At 40.4% G+C, this 18,452-nt stretch overlaps 1 protein-coding gene across 4 annotated transcripts in view; it reads right to left on the reverse strand.

The window, feature by feature from the left end:
* Positions 1-18,452, reverse strand: part of LOC145980337 (putative peptidase C1-like protein F26E4.3) — a 316,609-nt gene that overhangs the window by 116,579 nt on the left and 181,578 nt on the right. The window contains exon 1 of one of the 4 annotated variants that reach the window (XM_083113378.1): positions 895-983. The exons of the other annotated variants lie outside the window; for them this stretch is intronic. Coding sequence (XP_082969504.1) covers positions 895-957 — 63 coding nt within the window. The 5' untranslated portion in view covers positions 958-983. Of the gene's footprint in view, positions 1-894; positions 984-18,452 lie in introns of those variants that run through there. 4 annotated transcript variants of the gene reach the window in all.

Below are 18,452 nucleotides of genomic sequence, written 5' to 3' on the forward strand. Positions count from 1 at the left end.
TCAAAATATTGAATATAATCTTAAATTTGGTTTAAAAACTGCACTTATTACACAAAATAAACATGTCCCTTCTTAATAGCACATTTATGTAGTTACGAGAGTATTAAGTTTATTCCTGTATAAAGGGGTCCATTTTTCCTTCTCAAATAGTCACAGCAGAATAAATCAATTTTCCGTGAATTGCATAACTTACAGGATAGTTCAAACTTCAGAAAGTGTTGCGTCGGTAAATTAACTTTAAATTTCGTGTTTAAGAGTCAATTTCGCATTTTGCAGTTCATTTCGTGACAAAACAGGGTAGGAAAATGCATGTCACACCTTTCAGAAACGTGAAAAATGGACATTACATTGCGTTATTTCACATTTTGGGTTTTCTTTAAAAACGAAATATGCATGGCTCTAAATATCAAACTGATATTTGATTTGATTTTGATTTTAAAATTGTGGGAGCGTCAGCACTTAGGCTATTTTGCTCCCGTCACATTATACGGGGGCCAGCCCCTTATCTTTACAAAGAACAACTCTAACGTTGCACAATTAAAAATCTTAAAATGTTCTGACTTCTGTTAAAAGCTGAGGCTGTAAACGGGCACTCAGCACACATAAGGACAAAAGAACAGGACAATACAAATAAAATTATACTGACCATGGGGCCAGTCGCCAGAGCCTCGTTAGTCTTCAGTCCAGGGTGTACTAACGTGGAAGTGAGGTTGACATTTGGGTGTACTACGTGGAAGGCCACCCCCTTACACCCCTCAAACTGGTATAGACCAGTTTCCTGAAATGACACTGCTTTCATTAGATTTTCCATAGTTCCTGAGTTGGAAAGTCCTGAATTGCGATTACATTCATGCCTTGTAGGTCTATCATTTATGTGCCAGTTCTGTTACTCACCCCAGTGGATACAAGCCTCCGTGAAAACCCTCGAGGACGCTGCTTCAATCCCCACCGCCACATTGCCGTCACTCACCACCACAGCACGGCGCCCACTGTCCACCTCGACTGCAGTGTTTCCGTCAGAGCTATTCTCGGTCGGCCTTTGGCTGCGACGGGAGAATGCATTCTTGGAACACCTGACGTTCAACGGGCGTCGATCCTACGTCCTCTTCCTACATTCCTCGCATTCGTTCGCCTTGAATCAGCGCGGAGGACAACGAGAGAAACGATGCGAATAGGAGAAAATAAGACGCGCCGAGGTGGCCAATGCCGGAACGTCTTCTAACAGAACTGTCTCCGATACGTCAATAGGTTTAAACACATAGCAAAGGCAGGGACGTTGTTGTAACTAACAAGGGAGGTTATCTAAGTGTCCCCTTCCGATTTCCATGAAACTTGGCAGGTGCATAGAGGGGCCCAAAGGAAGAAATACGTGTTTTTTTTTTTGTTTCGGCTAAAAAAACTGTTTTAGGGGCAAAACCCCCCTCAAATGTCAAGATGAATAGAAATTGAAGTGGGGATCTGTCCTCATCTTGACATTTGAGGGGGGTTTTGCCCCCTAACACCGTTTTTTCTTAGCCGAAACAAAGAAACACGTAATTTTTCCTTTGAGCCCCTCTATACACCTGCCAAGTTTCATGGAAATCGGAGGGGGACACTTAGATAGCCTCCCTTGTAAGCTGAAGTGTTTGAGGTGGAGGGATTAAATTTGAACACACACGTAAACATATATTTAATACGAGGGTCGCACTGAAATTTTCAGGAATCAGGTACTGGCAACTGTGCAATCTGTTAGATTTTGTTATATTTATAAACTGTGATATTTGTCGACTGTAAATACAAGGACTTATGTAACACCGATTCTTTTTCGTTTCTGGATATAAGTTTGAAGTGAGGTGTTTGTAAAAAAAAATGGAATTAACAAGAGAGAACTTACGTGCCATGATTTATTATGATTTTCGGCGAGGTTTAACACAGCAACAGTGTGTTACTCGAATGATCGAAACTTTTCACGAAGATGCCCCATCAAAGACGACAATTTATCGCTGGTTTCAAGAATTCAGATGTGGCCGGGTTAGCCGTAGTGATGAAATTCGTGAAGGCCATCCATCGACAGCCATTGTGCCAGAAGACATTGATGCAGTTCGTAAACTAATCAACAGTGATCGACACGTGACTTATCGCGAAATTCAGGGTTCCTTAGGTATTGGCATGAGTCAAATACAAACAATTTTGCACAATCGTTTAGGTGTGAAAAAGCTTTGTGCCCGTTGGATCCCACACAATTTAACAAAAGCACAAAAAGACGACCGTGTGAAGTGGTGCAAGGCTATGATCAAACGGTTCAAGTCGGGATCATCAAATCTTGTGTTTAACATCGTCACAGGCGATGATTCATGGATTTACTCTTATGAACCTGAAACAAAGCGACAATCTGCTGAATGGGTGTTCCAGGATGATCCTAAACCAACGAAAATTGTTCGTGCACGCAGTGTGTCGAAAAATTGGTTGCCTCTTTTTTTCGGTAAATCAGGTCACATTGCGACTGTTGCACTAGAGAATCGTAGAAAAGTCAATGCAGAATGGTATACCACAATTTGCCTGCCACAAGTACTCCACGTGATCAGAACTTCAAACCCCAATCGTCGAAACATTCTGCATCACGACAATCCCAGCTCGCACACATCATCTGACACAAGGAACTTTCTGGATCATGAACAAGTTGAACTCATGACTCATCCAGCTTATTCACCTGACTTAGCCCCATGTGATTTTTTTTTGTTCCCAACAATCAAGAACAAGATGGCGGTCAGTGATTTTTCACTCCCGAAAAGGCTATCGAAGCATACGAAATGCATGTCTCGCAGGTACCAACTTCAGACTGGCATAACTGTTTCAACAATTGGTTCCATCGCATGAAACAATGCATTGCTGTAAAGGGTGAATATTTTGAAAATCAATAAAAAATTGATGTACTTTCATTTTTCTTCTTTATGTCATTTTCCCGAAACTTTCAGTGCAGCCCTCGTATGTATGTACCTAGGTACACTATCAACTATACCATTTTCGGTATATTAATCTTATTCATTAAATAATATAAGGTACCTAAAGCCAATATGGCCTAGTACCCAACATGGCCTATTTGTGGTTTCCAAGTAGTTACAAGGTTAATCCAATAGATGACGTTAATATGTCATTTAGACTGTTCGAAAGTCGTGACACACCGCTTCAGGGAAATGGTTCCAATGAAGTCAGGCTTGACAGCTGTTAAAAGTTAGCAGTGCCATCTCTTGTTCTGTTTGGTAGAAGAAGTGGAAGCAAAAATGCGAGTGGTGCTCTCAGCGCCTCTTGGCGGATTATCACAAAACTTCTTGCGAATGGCGATTCCCAGTGGGAGGTCCGTGTAGCGGTTTACGTGCCTTAGATGAAGATCTTTATCTGTGGTCGTGATGGAACCTGTTGACTGTACCTATAGTGCAGTAACTTGAGGACAAAGAAGCGAAATAGCCGGGACTCATGATTGTGCTCTACGTGATCTAATATTGCATATGGAAGTTAAAACTTACTACACCTTCCAAGTGATAAGTGTTTATATCTCTAGTACATATTATGATAGCTCCATTTGTACTTTACAACAATGTACTTAGTTTAGACTTTAATCTAATGTCCTGTTCATAACGAAGGAAGAAAGAACACTATGTAAGGTGGACTCAATATGGCCTACATAGGAATATATCGTGAAGGACGTGCGCAAATGTGACATTTGTTACTCTTATGTTACGTAGAGCGTGTGGAAGGATGATGAAGGACCTTTCATTTGCCCAGACTGTGATTTGTAATACATGGTCTTCTGGTGATAAATTATGACACATCATTTCCTTGTTTATTGGTTTGTAAACAATGTTTTTTCTTCGTTCGAATCTCCATATTTCATTATGTAAATAAAACGTATGTGTATCAATTTACTTATCTACCTATGAAAATCACACTGTGGTGCTTTCTTTACAATTGTCGCATTTTTCATGTGAAACAACAAAATTATAAATGAATGGTGCGGTTTCAAAAATTAATAATAAATCTATTTATTACCTTACACGGGCAAAACTTATACCGTAAGCAGCGGCAACTGTCCAAGTTTCTTATGCATTAATCACAATCCTTTAGTGTGTGCACCCTTGGTCACACGACACACATCTACATGGTAATCGAATTCTTCCCATACTCGGTGTAGCATGTCCGCTGTAATGCTCTGCAGTGCATGCGTTATCCACGAGGGACACGGGCAATGGCGGTACGTAAACTCTTTCTTTAACAAACCCCCAGGGGAGAAGTTGGTTGTCTTCTTTTGCAGCACGTCCAATCCAGCGCTGGTGAAGAAAACGATTGAGAAGCTCTCGTACATTCCTGTGAAAATGGGGAGGAGCACCGTCAAGTTGCAGAATGTAATCATCATAATTGGTGTTCAGTTGGGGTAACAACCAGCTTTCCAACATGTCTAGAAATGAGTCACCGGTCACAGTTTCTTGTTGGAAGAAAAATGGGCCGTACACTTTCTCGCGGGACACCGCACAGAAAACGTTCACTTTTGAAGAGTCACGCTGGGGCTCTCTGCGTATGTGGTTGCTCGATTTTACAGATACGGACATTGTGTTTGTTCACCTTGCCATTTACATTTCATCGCAGAAGATGAGTCTTTCTACAAAACCCAGAAAGCCTTTTCCTGTTGCGACGCATGAGAAACAAACTGCTGGTAGCGCATGAGAAACTTGGACAGTTGCCGCTGCTTACGGTGTAAGTTTTACCCGTGTAAGGTAATAAATAAAATTATTATTCATTTTTGAAACAGCACCATTCATTTATAAACACGCTGTACATATGTACCTAAACGTAACTTTTTAACAAAATCCACTGCGCTCATGTTATTATTTGGAACTGACTCCAATGTTCAGTAAACGTCCACGTTCCCTCTTCGGAACCTTTCGATTAGTTTTACCATTGTGACTTTGTACACCATTAGAAACAATCGCACGTTAGGTAGGCCATATTGGGTTCAGGTACCTTACATATGTGTGGCATATGAAGTTTTTAATGTAAAGTAGTAATTATATATAATTGGGGAAGTGGCAGGCCTTAGCCTTCAATTGGCTGTTTGAGCATGGAGTTTAGTCTATCCGTGTGTGTGTTTGCACATGTATATACCGAACATGAGTGTCAGTCATCTTTGGAAACTCTGACTGACTCTTGTCAAGTTGATTGTTCTTAGCATGGCGGGATAGATCTAGTGTAGTTTATTATTTCCTCCCGCAACTGTCGCAGTACTGAACGATAGATATATTCCATCGTGTCGAATTTACATTTCGTTTTCTCATGATTCTCAGGTTCTCTGGTTTCTCTCTTCTTCTTCTGCTTCTTCTTCTTCCTTTTCATCTCCTACAGGCGAGGAAGCTTCTTTGGTCACGCTGTAATAATTTACTCACGGTTGGATTTGTGTGATGCTGGTTTGCAGCCCAGAATTTCAGCCTGCTCCTAAGCACATATTGAATTGTTGAATTAAGTCTACATTATGCACAGAAAGGCTAATCGGGACTGGGCCTACAGTTTAAAGTGGGACCCGAGGCACTGTGCCATATGCGGTGAGATTACCATTACGCCATCGAGGAGACCCCTCCTAAGCATACATACATACATAACATAGGCGTGCGCACGGCGGGGGGCAAGGGGGGGGGAAATTGCCCCTCCTAATCATGGACGTCCGTAATTTTTTCCCACGGAGGGACAAACAAGGTATTTTTCCATGGGTCATATTACCCCGATAATAGTCTTGCCCCATCAAAAAACACTATTTGAATTTGAAATTATCACATTAATGTAAATTACTATGACTGACATCATATTATACGTGTGAAATGTATACGTTTAGGTTGAAAATTCTATTTCTTGCTCCCCCTTCGAGACGTCCATGTCCCTACATTATTATATACTTTCACCTAGAAATTTAGTGTTATTTGAATTTGATTTTGATTTTAAAATTTTGGGTGCGTCAGCACTTAAAGGCTATTTTGCACTCGTCACATTTTGCGGGGTTCAGGCCCTTACCGTAATTAAAATAACTGTAATGTCGTTAACTAAAATATTAAAATTTTCTGATTTTGGTTAAAAGTTGAGGCTGTAAAGGGGCACTCGGCACACATAAGGACAAGACCCCGGACAACACACAGAATTATACTGGCCATAGGGCCAGAGCCTCGTTAGTCTGCAAAAAGCAGTCCAGGGTGTATTACGTAGAAGTAAGGTTGACAATTGAGTGTCCTACGTGAAATGGTCACTCCTTACACCCCATTTAGTGTTATTAAACGATATTATACTCTAAAAGAAAATAAAGTATTTTCAAGCCGATTAAAGTTCAAAGCAACTACGGGGGTATGGGGTGCAGTGGCACAACCTTGGACGGAAATCAATTCTAGGGGGGGCAAACATTGAGGTAAAAGAAAGCAAGACTAGTAGAATCTAAGAGTAACAAGACAAAAGGATACTCAAGACGGAATTAGTTTTCACGTCATTCTTGCATTATTTCTTCCAGACGGCCAAGAACACCTGCAGAGGTGGCATAAAATGGGAATTGTCTCCCTCGATATCAAATTTTATACAAATAAAAATACATTTCGTAAAATTTTCTTGCTCGCTTCGCTGTCAATATGTGATTTTCTTACAGTCTTGTCAAGTTCAGAGCCGTACTAGGAGGCGGCGTGAGTTGGCCCTGGGCGCCGAACGATCTAAATAAAAAAAAATTGTTAAAGAGAATGCCATGGCTCCACATGGAATTTTTTGTGCCCTATTAAATCAATATTGTTTTCAGTTTGCAAAAATTTGGATGTAAAAATTGTCTTGCTCGCTTCGCTCGCAATTTTGTTATTTTCTGTAATGCATCGTAACAGAGAGAGAAGTTAGTACTTCAGACTCTTGCTGCTCAACAGTTTTGTATCAAATCCATGAACGCATTTGTTTGGATATATAAACCATCAATGCAATGAAAGTAAAACATTGAGATAAAATGAGGTTTTTACTTCCCGACTGAACTTTCATCAAGGCTTTTGCCCCCCCCCACAATCAGAGGGTCTGTGCACGCCACTGCCACTGCGCCTCTATCTCACTGTTTTTTTAGTTTACATTTCTTCTGCCCTTCTCTGTTATCGTGTATTCTCCCCCCTCTGTTTTTGTGTGGGGACTTGCCTTAACATCCGCCCAAATATGCCTTCCCGGGATGCTGCAATATGCAGTTGGTAGCTTCAACTTTATCTTGAGTGTTTTGTTTATAGCTGACACCTGATTGGGTGCATGTGAATTGTTACAGGTTTTATATCCGGCCTCCAATAACAACAGCGCGGTCATATTTCAAGAATACCCTCGCTTGATTGGCTGTTCCATGCGCCTAGTGTGACGTGCACAATACACTCACCCGAAAGAACCAATCACAATGCCGCGTGGCTCCACAACGGCGAAGACGCTATAAAAATTATTTCAGTGTTAAAATGCAATGAGGGAAGTAGCTATAAGTGTCACTAAGAGAGGGAGGCAGTGTTCCCTTTATTAAAGAAGGCATTAGATATTAGACGAAACAAAATCAATTTGTTTAGCAACTATTAAGGTAATGAATAACTATTACAAAGCATTAAAAAGAAGCAAATTCCCATGTAACCATTGCCAGATCTTAATGTATTAAGAGGGTACATACCCTCCTGGTACAGAATCACTGGACAAGACTATCGTTAAAGTAAAAAAGGAACTACACACAACAACTCTAAGGAAATATCTTCCATAATGACAGGAAGAACAATGTTGCATCTGACACAAGATATCATTGGAAGCGCATTCAGTCATTGACCTTTTGCTCATTTTAAGAGACGAGTAAACAACATTCGCGAGGCTGTAACAAGAGCAAACGAGACACGGATAATTGCATAATTGCTGGACCAGACGAAACATTGTCTCCGAGGAAGAAAATGCGTAGGATGCAATTACACTTACATGACGCATTCTCTTCCTTGTTCCGGGCATGTTTCCTCATTGAGAGTGTTTACTTTATGCCACGCTTATCCAAATTAACAATGCTTGAGTATACATGACTTTAATGATCTTGAAATGGAAAGAGACTATCAATTGGCGTTTATTATTAAATTGAAGACTAAAACTGGTAAACGCTGTAAGTGCCACAAGAATTCAAACACCGTTTTCCACGTTAAACTGTGAAATGTGCCATGCTTTATAATGTGGTAAACGTGAAATGTGGCTGGTAGCCCTCTAAGTAGTTCAAAGGGCGTGTAAAGAGGTCACTAGTGTGCACGTTCTTACGGGCTGATGTACGGAAAGATGCGATTTCCCAACACTTTCGCTTTTGGCACTTACAACGTTTACCACCTTTAGACCTCAATTCACAATACGCGTAGAGCAATCTAAGCCTGAGCTTCTATTGTAGATTCCTTCATCCTCATTATCGCGATTAATCTAGGCAGATAGGAAAGCAACCACCAATAGGAGATCATGCATGACTCTGTTTTGTTGAGAAGTGGCTGTGTATGTGTCATCCGTTGCATGATTGATTAATTAATTGAATTTAAAATTGTGGTTGCGTCAACACTTAAAGGCTGTTTTGCAGCCCTTATGTTATACGGGGTCCAGTCCCTTACCATAACTAAAATAACATAACTGTAATGTCGTGTAACTTTAAAAAAAAAAAAAAAGGATGTTGGTTTTATCATGGATGAAAAGCTAAACTTCAATGATCACATTACATATACTACTAAACGAGCAATGCGTCTCCTTGGTATTCTGTACAGGTTCCCTGAAATCCAAAACCAAACAGCCATTAGCATATTTTTCAAATCCTTTATCTCGCCCATTCTTGAATACTGCTCCCCCATCTGGACTATGGCTTCTAAAACTAATCTTTCCAGGATTGATTCTGTCCTCAGCTTTTTCCTCGCAATTGCTCGCCATAGAATTCCTTCTCTCAGACACCTCCATAAAACAGATATTATGTCCATTTTGAAGATCCACACACTCGTCACGAACTAGCAGACATGAAATTTTTGCATAAAATTATTAATGGCAAAATTAAAACCGAATTCCTTGTTAACCAATTTCATCTACGACTACCCGCACGGCCAACACGCAACGTAAAGTTCTTTCACATTCCTGCTACAGCGGTCTCTCTACTATAGGCTCCCACACTTATATAATAACCTGCCTGCAAATACTGATATTTTCTTGTCAGAACACAGTTTCCGACAATCGCTAAGAATGTATTTGTAACAATTTCTTTTTTTTCGTCTGTCATCTTGTATTGTCTTGTTTTTTTTATTATTGTTTTTATTTTCTTCTTGTTGCTACAGTTTCAGTATAAAATGGTCTTTCAGTACTGTATCTGAAACTTTAATTAAATAAATAAATATTCTGACTTCGGTTGAAAGCTGAGGCTGCAAAGGGGCACTCAGCACACATAAGGACAAAACACACACACACAGTCTTACGAAGATTATACTGGCGGTAGGACCAGACACCAGAGCCTCGCTAGTCTTCAAAATGCAGTGAAGGGTGTACTACGTGGAAGTGAGGTTGACAATTAGGTGTACTACGTGGAAGGTCACCCCCTTACACCCCATCCGCTCCATGAGTAGTGTCACCACTCCGCTTTTACTAAACTCTTGAACACCATATTGGCCAGGTGAAACTAAAATCATTATTCACAGTAATCAGGAATCGAAAAATAAGATACTACATTATCTCCTTCACAACTTCGTTGAGTGACTGGCTGGCATGGAAGATGAAGGCGAGTTCATTGTTCAGAGGAATTTAAGTCACTGTGTAGTACCTATATGGTATTAACGAATAAGAATATGGTACCCTTGTATTGTGCACGATCATGTACAGTCCCGGACACGTCTGGATCGTGATAACTCCATGGAAAGCCAATGGGGTTCTTACAACCCAGAAGTGTCCGTGACTGTACATGAAAATTGAGTCAATAGCATCGTTAGTTTTCATTTGTTCACGATCGGCACGTGACTTCATATGATACTCGGTGAATGAACATAGCTAATATTGGCTCAACACCAAGGACGCCCTTAAGATGGGGGAGGGGGCGTAGGGGGCATTAGCCTCCCCTGAGATATCTTGGAAAAGTTCATTTAATTGGAATGGTGAAATTGTAGCGACATTTCATTACAAATAATAGTGTTTTCTGTTATTTACAGGCTGGTTACAGCAATTCATTGCAAGGTCCAAAAAATAACAAGAGAACGTTTTCAGCAGACATCAGAATCACGTTGACTGCCGTAACTAGGGGTGTGCGGGACGGAAAATTTTTGGTCGGGACAGGAATGGGAAATAATTTTTTTATAATCCCGAAGTTCGGGACTGAAAAATTTCGCCATTCACCAAAAAGTTGAAAAAAAAATTGACACGGTGAAAATATGGAATTCTACACATTACATCAAAGTAGTTATTTTCAATTCGATTTTATGATTTATAATAATGACAACAATGAAAGGTAAATATAAGTTTCTGTTGCTGAAGGACAAGATGTGGAAATCTTATTCTGACCCCCCCCCCGAGAAAAAATCCTTCGGATGCCCTTGCTCAACATACTTTAGATATCAAAAGATGGAAATCGTGCTCGCGTGGCCTTTCTCTTCGACACGAGATCCGTCAAGAATGAAAGAAGAACAGAGGAGCAGGGTACAGAGATGTCTCAATTTGCAAGCCGTTTAACCTCCTTGGTTCAACTGTCGCGTGTTGTCATGGCTCTGCTTCCACCATGTCTGCCCTCTTTTTAACCCACCAATCACGGAACTCCGTTGACACATTTTTGTCAAGTCTTCCAGTGACAAATGGATTCCTTGCATTCCGTAGCCTGACATGGTTGTAGCACGACGTTTCCAGGAACGGTTTTTCAAAAACAACGTCTATAACAATGCCATTGAAAATATTTCACTCATCGACTGGCGGGTGACCTGTATGCCACGATGAGTGTCAACAGCCTCAGTTGTGAAGTAAAAGCCGGAGGAGTAACATTACTCTCCCATTACCACGCTGCCAAGTGTTCGTTTGTTTGTGACAATTATTTTTATTAACTCCACTGATTAACTTAAGTGATCAACTCCACCTCTCTCCTCAGTTTTACAGTACGTTTGGCAACATGCGGTGTATCCGACACTCACTTGTTTCGTCCCGCCATCAACGTTGACACGAATATGTCCGATGTCAGTCGAAGAGAATTCAACTGATCGCTGATTCGTTCTTTCCCAGCCGCCAACTGGAAATGTGAGCAGTATAGCGCATCCATAAAGTGGCTGGAGTGTCTGGAGTGGTACCAAGTAGCCAATCAGACATGAACTTAAAAATATAATATGATGAAGAGCCTATTTTTATATTTAAATCTGTGTTAGATTTACTGAATTTAATATCATAGTAAAATATAAGGAGGTAGAATATTGTTAATGTGTTGGTAGCGTTATTAGAGATGAATGGTTCAAATCATATACTGATCGGATATTACACGAACAAATTAAAATAATTCATAACGAAAAACTTATTACATGTACACTCAATTTACTCCATTTTCTATTCCAATGTATTTTCCAGTGGACATACTGAAGAGTTTAATGAAACTTCATGGTAAATTTTTAACATATAAACACCTTTGTCTGTGATATAAATGTACTATATACATATAGTCTACATAAAATTGTTAGTATGAAGAATTCATGAAGTACGATATACAGACTTTATAATTGTAGTGAATTAAAACCGTTATGAGAAACTTTGTAGAGACATTACAATTTTCTTTTGAAAGACAAATCATTATTGCGGCCTAAAATATAGTTCAAAGTTATGAGCTAATTTATATAGCGTTATATATGTGTAGACTTTCTGTGACGATGTCGGTTGTATGTTTTTGTATTAGGAAAGCCGAGAAGCATCCCAGATACTATGTAAGCTAGATTGTCCGCTATCAAATGACGTTGAAGAACAGATACGAATCAAGTGACTGTATTCTTCCCCACAGATTAACAAATACAGGATAGTTTTTTGTTTATTACTCATCCAAAGAGGAGTTTTGGCATCTGCGTGTGAAAAAAAAATTAAATGGTAAATTCGAATAGTCTTTATGAAAGCTGGCTTGTATTTCCAATGAAATCAACTGTGTTCTATGCAGAAATTAAATCATGCGCCATCTGTTATCGGACAGGGTTGCACGTGCTCTGACTGAAGACCCAACCACAACCGCGGCCGCGAATGCGAATTGCTATTCACTTTCACAAGGCGTTCGGCGATATGTCACTATCAAATGGTTTTTGTCTCCGAGTATGGTTCTTCATGAACCTTTCTCACTCATATAACTCCCCCTAGAGATCATATATCTGCGTCAATATGGACGTTTTGGGTCGACCGCATGATTTTTTTTCGGAGGTGGTTGGTGGATATTAAATAGCTTCGTTCTAGGGGGTGGGCGTTACACTGTGAAATATTTCGTAATTACCATGTTTAATCTTTGTTTAGAAAGTTGTTCCAAGGACAAAAATGGTTATTTAAGGTGGGTCTGCATTTAGCACTATGGTTTTCCCCGAGTTCTTTATAGTCCATGCGGTTTTACTTCGTTAACGTCGAAGAACTAAAGAATCCGCCGCCACAAACGTGCACACAGAAAACTAAATGCATAATATCGATTGATGCAGCAGAATGCATCGATTGATGCACTAAAGTGTGTTTTATGGCTTCTTCTAAGAATCAGATTCACATTTGATGCATTTGTGTGCATTTTTGTATTTCGTGAAAGAAACACCAAAGTGCATCATTTGATTCAAGTGAGGATTCCTTTCAGTCGAGATGCACTTCAATGTCTCAGTTCATGTTCCTTGATGCACCTTCCTGCTCAGACGAAACGTTTAAGTACATCATCAAAAAAGATGCAGAAAGGTGCATCTAAACACATCAACTGATGCATTGAAGTGCATCTCGACTGAAAGGAATCCTCACTTGAATCAAATGATGCACTTTGGTGTTTCTTTCACGACATACAAAAAAGCACACAAATGCATCAAATGTGAATCTGATTCTTTGAAGAAGCCATAAAACACACTTTAGTGTATCAATCGATGCATTCTGCTGCATCAATCGATATGATGCATGTAGTTCTCTGAGTGTGGGTGCGGATAAATAGCGGGCGAGTTGTTTTCGTCTAAATAGCGGGCGAGTTGTTTTCGTCCAATCACACTTAACCTTCAGACAATGGGTGCAGCAGTCATTCTGCTCGTCTACTCCACGTGGAGTCTCAGTCACGTGACTGCGGATACGCTGTTGCCGTACTTTGCAACTTCAATGTGGAGACCGTGGAAAGGTGGTTGTGCGCGGAGGTGGCGTAGAGTAGATGTGTGAAATGAATTTTATTGTTGCAGCTGGTGGGCGCGCTCCGTCCACTTCAAAGCCAGCCGGTCGTTAACGTAGCTAGCGCGTCGACTATACCACTTTCACTTGAACAACGAACAAACAAAATAAAGAAAAATGAAGCGATTAAGATCAAAGCTAGGCCACGCAACCACAAGAGTACCACGCGAGCGATGAAGGCAGTGTGGCCAGCCTAAAGAAAGTTATGGCGAAAGGGCGGATACTTTTTGAGTTACCCTCGTAGCTTTCGAGACAGGAGCCCGCCACTTCTTCCTTTCAAGTAGCTCCCCAATTGCACTCATGATACTGGGTCAATACCGAATTTATTTTATCTCCCATTCAGAATCGAACCCGGGACCGCCAAAAGCGAGGGTACTAACCATTTGACTATGTGGTAGTATAGGTTGCTCTAAAAACTGGGTGAAAACACAACATAGCAGGTAGAGACACCTTGTTGTGTTTAGTTAGATACGTGCACGAGAGAGAAATTGTTCACTGTTCAGTTATTCATTATTGATTGATCGAAGTAGGATATTTACGTCGCTCTTCTGCACCTTTTGACTAATCGCGACGATGAGGATGAATGATGATATGAGGAAATTGATGAAGGGAAACTCACAAAGAACACCCATGTCCAGACTGGGAGTCGAACACGGAACCCTGGCGTGGTAGTGCACTGTGCTAACCACTCTGGCGCGGAGGTCGGTTTAGTATTTATTATTACAATAAAAAAATACGATCGAATCAGATAATTGTACTAAAAATCCTTCACAAGCAACGTTAATAAACATTTCATACGCAAGCAATAACAAAATATATTTATATATTTAAAGGATGTCCGTGGTAAAGAAAAATCTAGAGTACTGGATTATCCACTAAAAAGTAACAATAAAGATTTCAAGTGTTTCACAAAATAGACATAAATTAACGACAAGTCTCGGCGAGTTCTAATTTGAAATTAAACTATTGTTACTGATATACCATATTACTAGTTACAAGACATGAAATGCCAGAAGTACACCTACCTATTTACGACCAAAGTCGAAGGGGCTATCAACCGAACTGACTGCAAAGGTGTTCGCGTACGATTGTAATATCAATTAATAATGCTAGAAATAATTATCCTGATAGTACTCATGGGATGTTCAGTTTCAGTAAGTCGTTTATTTTTTCAATAAATTTTATTATTTTATTCAATTTTAATGAATATTGCTTCTTGCTGTGACATCTTGTACGTGACCTTACCTTTTAGTTTGTATAATGCACAGTATATAACTCAATATATTCAGCGCCATCTGTTGGATGAGCCAGGAAATGTTACAAATCCTTCCCCATCATTCCATGTAAATGAATCCCTCTGTACTCAAGTTCTGTGGGGGATTTGGGTTCGACATGTAGGATATCTGTCAGCCTCAGGCACTCTTTTCGCTTGCGCCGAGGTCTTAAGCACCCAACATAAGTTCTAAAAGCAGCGGAAACCTTTCTCTCGAATTGAGAAATTCCTTCGATTAATCTCCATCGCTTTTGCACGGTCGGTTTGGCGAGTTGAGAACCTTGTAGTCGTGCGCAAAGCATTCCTTTGTCTGATTTTCTTGCCCGATCTTCATCTGACTTGTTTTCTGGTATTTTCCATTAGAAATAGCACCTACAAAAGAAGCCTCTACATCTGAAACATGCCTACTCTTAAAGAAACAACCATTGTCTGTTAATTGTCTGTGTTTAATTAACAGCTTCGCAGAAGTAAGTGTCCGAAATAAGATATACAATAGCTACAACTCCACTCGGAGAGGTAAGAAGTAAGCAAAACATAAAATTTGAGATAGTAGCGAGATCGAAATTCGAGACGAGAGCGAAACTTTGGCCTTGGCAGAAAGGTCCAAGAAACAGGATTGAAATACGGTTTTGTCGGAAGTGACGTCATCTTTCGAAAACGCCATTTAAACGAACAATCGACACTGAACGGTTGCGTCCTAATTGCGAACAGTGCCTAAATCGTCCTAATTGCGAACACATGAAACTGAGAAATATTTCCACGTCCTAATTGCGAACACATAGAGCTGAAAACCTGTTTTTAAAAACAGCTAAGGGTAAGACACGAGAATTCTGGTCTTTGCCAGCACCGAAGGAAGAGACTTTGAAGACCCAAACATATTTTTTTATGGATGAAACGTTCAAAAGCTGTGCTAGCCAATTTTCTTAGATATACACCATACATGCAGACTTGAGCAGTACGATTTTAGAAACAAATGTTGTACCTGTAGTCTTTGCGTTTCCGCCAGACAAGAAGAAAGACACTTATTTACGATTGTTTCGATTAATCTTGAGGGAAATACCAGAGTGGAAACGGTAAACATTGACTTCGAGGCTGATTAACATTCACGGTTGTTTTTGCCACTTTACACAAAGTCTTTGGAGGAAAGTTCAAGAAATTCGCATGACTACATCTTACAATGAAGATGAAGAATTAAAGAGGAGCATCCGTATGTGAGCGTCTTTAGTTTTTCTAAACCTAGAAGATCTTGAAGAAGGATGGCTTCGTATTTACGAGCAAGCTCCTCGTAATGAGAAACTTTTGAAGTTCATCGACTATTTTGTGGACCGGTGGCTCGAAAACCCCTTACTGCCAAAAGATATGTGGAACTGTTTCAACAGAAGGCACCAGACAAATAATGCAGTGGAGGGATGGAATCATAAAACCAATCAATTGGTAGGCCACATCCAAGAGTGGCAGAGCTCATTAAATGCTTAGAGGCTGAGGCAGAGAAGTCAAATGATGTAATTATGAGAATGGAATTGAACGTGGAAGGTGTCAAGCGGAAGAAAATATATGGTTTATTGGACGAGAGGATAGCAGGAAGCACCGACAAATACAAGGAGACTGGTGATATCCATAATTTTTTAAGAACAATATCATATGTTTTGAAATTTGGCTGGGTAACGTTCAGCGCATTATTAATTGACAAAGTCATTAACTGTATTATTAATTGAATAAGCTCTTTTTGTACAATATGTATAATGCATGTACTCCGACGAAGGCTTTAATCATGTCGGATTTTATGTTACAACTGACGTGCTTCAATTTGAGGTGCAACTTTTACACCACCAGTGATGCACAGGCCTCTGACCAGTCTCAAGTCTGGCACTGAGTCTCTTTCAAAATATAGCTATAAGGACTCAGGAAATTGAGAGAAAGTTGTAGGTCACAGGGCAGAAAATGTGTTCGCAATTAGGACGCACCCCTTCGAGTGTATTCCTATTCAGGCAGGAAGTGTTCGCAATTAGGACTGTTCGCAATTAGGACGACACCCATTGCACATTCGTTCGCTTGTTTGAAATCATAGAAGTCGAAAATCAGCCAGGTATTGGTTATAGTTCTTGCATTGAGTGGAAATGTCTATATATACTCTGTCCCAGCTAACTGTGGAGCAGGCAAACGAAAACAAGTTTCTGCGCAAGTAGTGGCGCAAGACGGTTCCACCAACGAGCTAAAATGCTATGTGATTTCTATAGTGAAAAATAGTACTTATAATGCGGGAAAAACAATGTGTTCTTAATTTTATCTACTGGCGCTGCAGTCTAAGGTTGAAGTGCATTTCGAAAGATTTTCGCTTCCAGTCCAAGGCTTTAAGACTGAATTGTGAGACCATACTCCGAGGAAGTTCGCTTCAAGCACGGTCTTGCACCTTTCGGAGTTAGTCTTACTGGGAGACTTCCGATCTCGACCAAGATTTTGATATGATTTTTGAATACTTTTTTTGAAGCCAGACATATAGCCTATGTTGGGTGCAAGATCTGGACTAACTCACTATGAGACGTGGTCCTAGGCTATGGAGGAAGGGAGAAGACTACGCTCACGTAAATGCCTTAGGCCGGCTTTAGACGAAAGCATTTCCTTTAGCATTTTTACTAGCATAAATGCTATGTAAAAGCTTCCAAAAATCTTATAGCAGATAGTACTATACACGCAAGCATTTCATGTAACTCTTCGGCTAGCTTTTGCGATTACAATGTATAACATATACAGCATGTAACGCACGTCGAGTTACACCATATATGGCGAGTGCACGGTGTTTACAATTGAAAAACTAAAATATTCTTCCATACGTGTACAGTAAACGTTGTAAAGTATATATTTAATCAGTGCCATTCTTCTCTACCTAAAACCATTTAATACGAAGCGATATTCCTCTCGGTTGAATAATTATCGTGTTTTAAAAATGTGAAGTGATACGTTGTTTACATCTCACGCGGCCGCCATTACAACTGCACTCGTGACCTAGAGGTCGCTTCTGATTGGTTACGCTACGAAAAATGGTACGGACCGAGCCTATCCTTGAAAAATGCCATACGATTTTTCACCTTACACGGTAGCATTTTGTTCATGGCATAAATGTTAACAAAAATGCTAAAGAAAATGCTCTCGTGTAAATCGGGCATTAAGGTTACACACGCCCATTTTTCTCGTTCTCCGCGTATTGAAGGAAGCTGCGTTGTCATGCCAACGGCAGTCATGTGGAAAACTCCTGACAAATCAGGTTTTTAAAATTTTTGCAGGGATATGAAAGGTTGCGGGACGTTTACCTTGACCGGCATTGAACCGAGGCCAACTGATCGCTATGATTTTTTAATATTTAGCCCGCTTTACGGCAACTTTTGATTAATCGCGACGATTGATTGAATTGTTGTTTGAAGTCCACTTTATGCACAGAAAGGCTAATCTAGACTGGACCTACAGTTTAAAGTGGGATCCGAACCATGTGCCTCTACCGGGTACCGAACCCGGAACCCCTTCATTACAAGGCGAGGACGCTACCACTGCGCCATCGGAGAGGCCCACGCTAAACGCGACGAAGAAGATGAGTAATTTGATGAAGCTGATGAGGGGATACTCACAAAGAATACCCATGCCCAGGCCGGAATTCGAACCCGAGATCTTAGCAACCACACAACCATGGCACAACTGATTTTGAAGTTCGCTACTTTGACCGCTTGGTCATTATCGGTCTTGTAGGGGAGTAAGGGGTGACCCTTTCCGAAAACACCCAAATGTCAACTTCACCTACACGTAGTGC

This window comes from Lepisma saccharinum, chromosome 27, assembly GCF_977018435.1.
Source record: "Lepisma saccharinum chromosome 27, izLepSacc3.1, whole genome shotgun sequence".
Classification (NCBI taxonomy): Eukaryota; Metazoa; Arthropoda; class Insecta; order Zygentoma; family Lepismatidae; genus Lepisma; species Lepisma saccharinum.